Genomic DNA, 9,669 nt, shown 5'->3' with positions numbered 1-9,669 from the left:
AGCTGAGGACTCAACAGCTAAAAGAGGCACAGAGGGCAGGCATAGGTTCTAGAAAATTCTCCCCCAACCCTCCCCACATCTGCTCCTTCAAACGGTTGCCATTTGCTCGTCCTCTTCAACAGTGAAGGACTTTGACCCTGCAAACAGGTGCAAAAGCATTTAGTTTAGTGAGGATTGAGCATCACTGGTGTTCCTCTTTGCTTGGTGCAACGGGGGGGGGGGGACCACACACCAGTCACCACCTTGTATCCCTCTCCATCCAGTAAAGATACAGGGGAGGGTACTGCTTTTGAAAAGGACTGTCAACCCCATAATTTCCAGCAAAGGAAGGAGACAGGAGGAGTCCACCCTATCTTCTGAGATGCATTGTTCATATGCAAACGCAGGAGAAAAGCCAGCGGTGAGTGACCAGGGCACCTCAAAAGGCTCTTCTTTCAGAAAGCTTTGCTGGTTACCATAGTCCTGTGGCACACGGAACAGAGCTCGGCTCTAATGCAACATGCCCCCACCCCCGCCGTTTCCCCACCACATGGAAGTGACTACAAAAAAACCCTACAGCTCTTCAAGGCCATCCATTCCCTGCTATTATTTACCAGCAACCAGCACTCAGGGAGGGAGGACTGTCACCGCAGCTTTATTGTTATGGCCAGGAAAGAAAGGCAGTGTATCACATGACTAATGGGGAAAGGGGGGTGGGGGCTTCCTCCCTAAAGGAATACCTGAAAAACAGAACAGGTGGTAGAGATTCAGGAATAGAACCACAAGTGCCCTTGATTTCAAGAACACAGATAAAAAATGTGCATATTTCCTATAGTCAATTGTAAACTCTGCAGGCATAAATTTGTCTTCTGTGATTAGCAGGAGTTGCTAAATCTCACCCTCCCTGCCAGTCAGAGTTTTTAAACGTTTCCAAAAAGTTTTGCAACAGGCAGAAACCCAACAGGCACAGTTCCACTTTAGCATGGAGGCACAGACACAGGAAAGCTTCTTCTGCTGGACATAGCTGCAAACGGTGGAAGAGCTCTGCTGGAAGTGTCTTTCAAAAAAGCCAGCAAGGTAACAAAATCCCCCCACATGGTCACATCTCTGCTTTTGTCTTGGGATCCTGGAGGGCTATAATCCAGACTCACGGACAGTCCTGACAATACTGAGCAAGAGGGACACAGGATAGGCTCTGTAGATACACAGTCGATACACATACAAGGATGGGCAGCGACACACAGGATAAATATAGCACTCCACCGCAAGGCACCAGGAGGGCCATCTGCTCAAGGCCTGGCTTCAGCCAGGAGCGTGTGGTGCTGCCAAATTCTACTATATCCAAGGCAGGGCCAAGGAAAGGCCTGGCCGAAACCGAAGCAGCCCTCAGGCCTCCCATTTCCATTCGTGACAACAGCAGCTATGAGTCCAAATGCTGATGTTTTCCCCTCCCTTTCAGCATTAGCCTGTTTCTTAACAGGCAACGCACAGGTTAACTCTTGACTGTGTGCAGCGTCTGCCAGCATCTCAGGGCTCATTGTCGTGTTTCCTCATAACAACATGCACATGCAGCATCTGGACAACGCAGCAGCTGGGATGATGGCAGCAGGGATATGTAGCAAATGCAATCGCCCTTGAAGCAGAACATCAAGGGAGTGGGGTGGCTGGCCTGGCCTAGTCTATACTGTTCAGATTACACACCCCTTTTAGGTGGCTGAACTTTCCCTTTCCAAACCCACCAGAGAGAGAGAGAGAGAGAGAGAGAGAGAGAGAGAGAGAGAGAGGGGAGAGCTGGCAGTAAACACAAATCATCTTGGAAGTTTATTCTCAGCTTAGCCAGACAGGCAGACATCATGGAACTTATTCCTCATCCTCTGGAGGCAGCACAATTTTGCTGGGGTCATAATAATTAGAGTCAAGCACAGGCAGCCCCTGTGCCTCCCGCTCTTTAATTTTCCGTTCAGCTTCTCGACGAGACCACTCTTCCATCCTGGGGGGAGAGACAAAAGAGAGACCAAAGCAGAGCAAGTTATTGCAAGGTGTCAACAGTGCCCTGGAAATACAGGAAAGGGCTACGGGGCGCTAGACTCCAACCTTCCCCAGCGTGGGGTCTTGGGACTCTCCTCTCCCCATAGCCCTCCGCAACGTGGCCAATGTTCAGGGATGGTGGCAGCTGCAGCCTGGCCACATCTGGAGAGCACCAGACCGAGGGAGGCTGTTCTACTGTAATGGGACCTGGCTCCCGCTATGGGCCCAATAGGGCCAGAGGGGGAGAGCAGCCAGGCTGCAAAAATGGGAAGAGGCCAGCTGCAGCCACTTGATGGACTGTAGGGAGGCAAGGTGCTACAGAATTTGGATTTCTTTGGAAGGAGGAAAGGTGAAGGGGTAGAAACACAAGGACACGTAAGTCAGGGGGAGCAGTTTCCCTGGAAGAGACGAGATGGCCAAGCGGGGTGCAAAGCCTCTTTCCATGAGGCAGAGAAAGTGCAGCATTTGCATGACAATGGGGACCAGAAGCTTGCTTAAACTACATTTCCTTAGGAAGCCAGGTTCTGCATTAGACACTGAATTCCACTCAAAGTTCAGCATCATCACAGGCCAAGACTGTTCGTGTCTTCAAATCAGAGATGGGATTCATATAGAATATTTAGGGGAGACAGATACTGAATGACACTTCTACAGAACTGCTCAAGCCCCACGGCACATTTCTCAGCATGCTTTCTGCTGCTCTAGGACAGGGGTGGGGAACCTTTTGGCCCCTTCAGATACTGATGGACTGCCAGTGCCTCCACCACTGGCTGTTGGCTGTGTTAGCCAGGGCTGATGGGAGTTGTAGTCCAACAACCTCTGGAGAGTCACTAAGTTTTCCAGTTCTGCTCTAGCAACGCATATAGGCACAGCTGATCAAGGAGCACTCGGAGCCGTTTGACTGTTATATCCTGGATGTACCACATTGGCACAAGGAGTTAGGAGTGTGAACCCAATCAAAGCTGCAGCATTAATTATACTGTGCTGAGATCAAGTGCAAAGCAGCTTGCCTTAATTAGTGCTTCATTAAGGAGTCTCCAGACTGCTGCTTAGCCCGGCTCTATTCAGTTTTGGGCTTCCTGTGAAAACATCAGAATCACTGTGTGTGCATGTGAGTGTGTGTGTGTGTGTGTGTGTGTGAGAGAGAGAGAGAGAGAGAGAGAGAGAGAGAGAGAGAGAGAGAGAGAGAGAGAGAGAACAATCCTAGTCCAATTTCCTTATTAAGGTACGGACTGGCACGGCTCTGCCGAACAAATCACCTTTTGCCCCCTGCCTCAGCTGACCCAGCACAGACCAGTCAACCCAGTTGATCAGGCATGGCCCTTGCTTGCATTTGCTCTGGGGCTTCTTGCCTGAGGCTTAGTCAGTGCTCTTAGCAAAGGGCAAGTCCAATGCACACAAGCAGCTGATTCCACATACACAAACACAAGCCAGACAGCTGCTTCGGTGGCTCAGAATGCAGTAATGGGACCTGGCCTAGTTTGCAGCCCCTCCCTGCTATTTCCATCTCCTCTTCCAACAGACAGCATGAAGTCAGGCAAATTTAACAGAGGGAGGAAGGCAGGATCCTTTGAACTCTCCCTGCTCTAGAGGCAAAGAGGAGGGAGGCAATGGCGGCAGCATCACCCCCTCCTTCCTAGTCTAGTGGCAGGAGGGAAGCTACCATCTAAGCCAGCATTTCTCAAACTTTCTGAACTCTGTCCTTCTTCCAAAACATCTTTCTATGCAAGCAGCGGCCCTCCCTTTGGCAAGCAGGCACACAAAGTCCTCGTGCGCAACTGCACGTGTGCAGCCCAGTGGATCAAAATGTGTGCATGCGGGTGCTCACTACTCTGGCCCAGGGAAAACGGGGGGGGGGGGGGAGGAGAGAGAGATGTGGCCCGAAACTCCCAGTGTGCCCCCTTGCCCCTCCCTTAGTTCACATGCAAAAGCTCGAGTGACTACAAAGCCAAACCTCTGCTATGTCTTCCTGGTGCTGGATTTTCTCCCTCCCTGCGACTCTCATGCCCACCCCCCCAGTCTGTCCCACAGGGTCATCTACTCCATGGGTGAGGAATCTTCTTCAGTGCAGAGCCCACGTTCCCTTGGGGGCAAACTTCTGAGAGCCACATGCCAGTGGCCAAACTGGGCAAAGCAGCAAATATCAATGCTGCCTTTCAGGTACACAGCACTCCAGTTTCTGCAGACGCTCACCCCCCCCCTTCTGTTCTCCACACAGGAGGACACATTTCCAGCAAGGCAAAATTATTTAGGGTGTGACTCAGGACCACTGAGGAGGGTGTCGGGGGGGGGAGCTTTGGTTGCTCCCTCTCCAGCAAACCTCAAACTCACCAGCCAGGCAGTTTTATGCACTGCAGTGGAATACATTCTCCAAACAGAGGCCCACACTTCTTTGGCCACAGAAATTGCCCTGTGAAGATCTCAAAATGGGAGAGGCAAGATTTCAAGGAAAAAAGTGGAGCAGATACTCATGAGTGGCTGTGAACATTTTTATAAAATACATCAAAAGGACAGAAAGTATTCTGGTTCTGTGTAACTTCAGAAATATGGTTTTATGGTTGCCACTGACAAGTGAAGCAGCCCAAAAATTTAGTGACTTTTAGAAGCTGATTCAGGAGTGCTCTTTTTTTGGCAAACATTTAGTAAGCAAAAGTAATAGTTCTTTTGCCTATAGCCATGAGGACTAGACACTTAGTCCCCCCGCCCCAAAATAAGACCCCAGAGTATCAGGACTAAGTGCCCATTTTGCATTTGAGGCAGCCATGAGCCACATTCTTTGTATGTCTCTCTCTTCTCACCCTCTGTAAATGGGCATGTCAATAGCTACAACTTCATAAGAAAAGACTGATGTCAGAGTATCTAGTGGGGGGGAGTAAGAATGGAAGGGTACACTCTCCACTCCTAGCAGAGGCACTGGAGGGGAACTCAGAAGCAGGCTTTATTGTGGCATTAGCGTTTCATTCAAGACTGATAAACCTGGGCCATAAAGTGCATTACCAATGAATTTGCTCTCTGTTCCCTTTCACCCCACCCCACTCTCCAGATGTTGTGCCTCTCCTATGGGACAATCCCTTACATGAGAGAACACCACCTGATCAGCCACCTGAAGGAGGCAGGAGAGGGAGGGGAGGTTGTTGCCCAGAAATGGCCACTCACGACCTGCAGCGAGGACAATAATGCAAAGCATCAGCCTAAAGTAAGTTTAATTATTATTTCCCACTCCGCAACCACAGAGGATCTGCTTTGTCAGCTCATTAAGCGGAATATTAACGGACTGGAAACGGGCTTTCATCTGAAGCTCCCTGGCTGACAAATGGGGCTGCAGCAACTCCACAGAGAAAGGGAAAGGGGCCAGGCAGGAGAGAAGCCAAGGAGCAGAGCTCTTTCTCTGTGTCGGAGGGAAGACCTTTTCCCTCCTTCCTGGCAGGAGTCTGAAGGCAAGGAGGCAAGGAGACTTTGTGTGCGTGTAAAAGAGAAATGCCTTTACAGAAAGAAGAGTCTTCAGAAAAGGAGAAATAGAAATGGGAGCAGTAGCCTCCCGAGATTGCTCTTGTACTTTTATGCCAGCAGATAGGGTAAGAGAGAGTGACGTACTCCTGCCTTGGTTATTGGCTTTTAGTGTTTGATTGTCTTCTCCAATTGCTAAGCAATTTTATTTGCTCATCACTCCAATAACATTGTTAGTGGGTGGCTCATAAATACAGGTGAAACTCGAAAAATTAGAACCCCTGACAATCGTGGAAAAGTTTCACTTTTCTTTCAGAACCTCATTATGTAGAGCTGGTGGACGGGCCACACCGAACACTCTAGAAGGAAAAGGCTGTCCTTCCATAACATAACAGCAGTGCCACAGGCTGATAGCATCTATGCCATGCCGCATTGAGGCAGTAATTGATGCAAAGGGGCCCAAACCAAGTACTGAGTACATATGCATGCTTCTACTTCTCAGAGGTCCAATGTTGCTCTATTTGCAATCCTTGTTTTGCTGATTTCATTTAATATTCTAATTTTCTGAGATTGTTAATTTGGGGTTTTCATCAGCTGAACGCCATGATCATCACAATTATAACAAGTAAAGGATTGACATATCTCGCTTTGCCTGCCATGAGTCTATCTCATATATTAGTTTCACCTTTTAAGTTGAATTACTGAAATAAATGAACTTTTCCACGATATTGTAATTTTTCAAGTTTCACCTGTATAAGATGATATAATAAAATGTAAATAAACTGTAAGCAGCCCTGGACTTTCAGAAGGGGGGGGAGGCGGGGGGGGGAGAAAACCTAGGCCCTAAGGGTACTTTCAAACAGCAACAGACTAAAGATGGACCTTACCTGCCCACTGACACCCACCTGCCCAATTGCTGACAATGTTTGGGGCCTATGCGTGCGCTACAGCTTCAAAATCAGGCAGAGTATGGGGCAAAACACACAACAGCAAAAGGGTGTGGCTGGTTGAGATGAGGTCCAGGAACACTCCAGTGGCTGGAACAATGCAGAACAGCATTGCAGAGTGGAGAGAAGCTGCACTTTCAAGTCCCAAACTCAGCCACAGACACAACTGGAAAAGGCATAAGCCACTCAACACTCAGCCTCAGTTCCGCATCTGTAAAATGGGAAGAGTGGGCTGCTTCAAAGGCAAAGCAGATGTCTGTGATCTTTGTGCTAAGACTGCAATTATAACTAAGGATATCCAAAAGAGCTGAGATGCTCATTACAATATGCATTCATCTTTCTCCACTGCCCTCCTCTCCTCTCTTCTCTTCTCTTCTCCTGTCTGGTCCTCTCCCCTGCCTAAATGCTGTCAGCTCAATTCCCCCATGTCCCCCTCCCCAACTCCAGCAAGCAGAGGCTCCTGCTGCCGCAACAGGAGTTAGAGGCTCCCCAAAGACCTTGCTAATGAGACCCCATCAATTAGAGAAGAGTTATGTCTTGTGATTTGGCGCCTCCTCAGAACACAAAAAGGAGACAGGCAGGCTCCCACCACTCACAATCAAGACACCACAGACCTAGGCCTTTTCCGAGGTGTGTGTGGAGGGGTGGCAGCAGCAAGCCAGACTATTGGTCCATCTATCCCAGCATTTTCACAGTCAACATAACTAGATGCTTTCAGAGAATCAGGGATGCAAAGCAATGACAGATTTTTGGCTGTCACCCTAAACAGTTTAGGAATGCATTGCCAGAGAGAATTTGCAAGTCTGTGCCTCAGAATTTTCGCTACAATAAATGGGCAAAAAAGGTTTCAACTGTGCACTCAGTATTTTTCATAGAAGTCAGTGCCCAGAAGAAAAGCTCCTATGTGTCTGTAATTGACTGCCAGTCACCGAATGAAGGTCCTAAAGGATTACTTTGTCCCTTTTCCATTCTGTTTCCAAGAATTCTAGCCTTCAAGGTTTGTTTTTTAACACAAGTTTCTAGTCCCCATTTTCCCAGGAAATGGAAGCCAGTATTTTCTAAGAAAAGTCCATGACCACAGGGTGTATGGAGTATGAAGACATCACATTGCTTTACCCCTGCCCCCCCCTGCCAAAACCCATCTTCATTCGTCTTTCCCTTAAAATGATTGCATTGATTCAGAGTTAGTGCAGAGGACCTGGTATGGGTAGTAGCCAACTCTGTGAGTACTGAACAGAAACTGTGTCTGACAAACAGGACAGGTGCTGTTTGCTCAGAATCACACCAAATATACTCTGCCTGCTAAGTCTTGGTCTTCCTGTGGTTCCTGGGGTCTGATTTGCAGCAGCTGTGGTTGAAACACCATGAAGGCAAAGACAGGACTTGTGATGTATACAGTAATGGTGGGAGCAACCAGGTTTTTTCAGGGAAGCAAAAAGGGGCTTCTGCTCCCCACCCCCTTGTCCTTTGTCCTTCTGGGCCTCCCTCTCCTGTGCTGCTTCTCTCACCTTGATGAGCCCGTCATATACCTGGTAGTGGTGGGAAAGCCACTTGAGTAGTGGGGGCTGGCAGAGAGAAAAGCCCAGCAAAGCAAGGGAAGAATTAAGCACCCCCTCCATCTGCCACTGGAGCCCACCGCCTCCCCCAGTTCTGCACCCAGCTCTAATTTCTGCAGTGCTGCAGTACAAACCATGGAATACGTTCCCTGACCACACCTCTACATTGCTCTCAGGGTACAGCTTTGCAGGCAACCCACCCTTGCCCTTTCAACTCCCAGTTCACCTGTCTGTTTGCCCAACAGGAGCCCTCCACCCCCATTCCTTAGTAACACAGGACAACCCAAGTCGACAATGTTTAGGAGAACTGGAAGCAGATGGGAAGGAGACAAACAAAGAGACGGCTCTAGTCTTAGCTGTAAGAAGAATGTGTTGTCTCAGAAGATGAGAAGGAGGAAGCTGCACATCAGGACTCCTGGGTTCCCATCTCAGCTCAAAAGCTGGGGGCAAAGCCTTGCTCATTAGCAATGCTCTTCTACAGGGTCTTTTGCAGAGCCAGAACGGATGGGAGCAGGAGCTGCGCAAGCCGCTTCTGATCAGAAGGTTCGATGTGCGTCAGCAGCAGAGAGAGCCAGGCTGTAACCTGCCCCTCCTTGCCAGCCAAAACAGCACGGCTCCCGGCTCTGGGCCTCGGCTCTATCTATATCCCATAAGCTAAATATACACGCGCACACCTAGCTCCAGCTAGTGCACTGCCAAAATTACTTCTAGTGGCTTTTGAGCAGCGGTGAATTTCCACAACTCGCCCCCTAAATAGCCTGCCCTGTCTGAAAACAAACCCTTTCGCAAAGCCAGAGCCAGGCTGGGGATGGAGAAGGGGAGAAGGGGTGGGGGTGGGTGCTCTTGCACAGGCCATGGCTACTGCCTTTAAAACCAGGGTGGGGGACCTGTGTCTGTCCCAGGCTGTTGGGCTCCGGTTCCCATCAGCCCCAGCCAGCGTGGCTCAATGGCTGGAGATAAAGGGAGATGGAGTCTGGAGGCACAGAGGGAGAGGAAAGCTTGTCGTGGATGTTGGACCACCCACCAGCTGCCATTCAGGCACAGCCTGGTGCTCTAACCAGATTTCCAAGGTGCTTCCCTCCCGTTTTCTGCTCTCCCTGCCTCCCATGAGCATGGCTGCACATATCCCAAAAACCTCTTTGACTCTTTGACTTATAAGCAAGTATAACCCATTATTCATCCAGCATCCTGAGAAATGCAGCTTCCCTAGAAGAAAAACTATTTTTCTAGCCCTCATTATCACAGAGAAAACAGCTGAAGTGTGCAGGAAATACCTCGCAAAGGATGAGAAAAAGCTTCAGCAGGGTGGAGGTGCATTTCTCTCACTGCTCAGCTCACCCAACCCAGCCATCTACCTTCCTTACAAAACAAAAACAAAACTGAGCTGAAAACTCAATCAGAAAGCAGAATATATTATGAAAAACTACTTGTAGACGTATCATTTTAAAATTATCATTAGAGGGTCTGTGTCTTCTAGATGTAGAATTTGATTTGCAGGTTGTTCTTGAGAAGCACTTAATATGGGTTGGGGCAGATGGAACACTTTTGGTTAAGAGGCTCTGGGACTGTGGGCTTTCTCTCCTCCAGCCTGATTCAGATGTCACATCTACACCAGTTAGCCACAGTTAAACAGGAGCCCTCTAGTCAAGGTGATATACCTGTTTCATCTGTCCCACTCATTTTAGAAGAAGCTAGTCTAGGCTGAAAGACAG

At 49.0% G+C, this 9,669-nt stretch overlaps 1 protein-coding gene across 2 annotated transcripts in view; it reads right to left on the bottom strand.

Annotated features, from left to right (window-relative positions):
• Nucleotides 1–1,787: 1,787 nt before the first annotated feature.
• NDUFB11 (NADH:ubiquinone oxidoreductase subunit B11) overlaps nt 1,788–9,669 on the bottom strand; it is a 39,321-nt gene continuing 31,439 nt past the window's right edge. The window contains exons 3-4 of one of the 2 annotated variants that reach the window (XM_081895318.1): nt 4,339–4,417; nt 1,788–1,969 (exon numbers count right to left, since the gene is read on the bottom strand). In XM_081895318.1, coding sequence (XP_081751444.1) covers nt 1,940–1,969; nt 4,339–4,417 — 109 coding nt within the window. In that variant the 3' untranslated portion in view covers nt 1,788–1,939. The remainder of the gene's footprint in view (nt 1,970–4,338; nt 4,418–9,669) is intronic. The other variant, XM_081895317.1, reaches the window with a different exon arrangement.

Source organism: Podarcis melisellensis, assembly GCF_964234715.1.
Source record: "Podarcis melisellensis genome assembly, chromosome: 17".
In the NCBI taxonomy this organism is placed as follows: domain Eukaryota; kingdom Metazoa; phylum Chordata; class Lepidosauria; order Squamata; family Lacertidae; genus Podarcis; species Podarcis melisellensis.
This window is presented reverse-complemented; position numbering and strand designations above follow the sequence as displayed.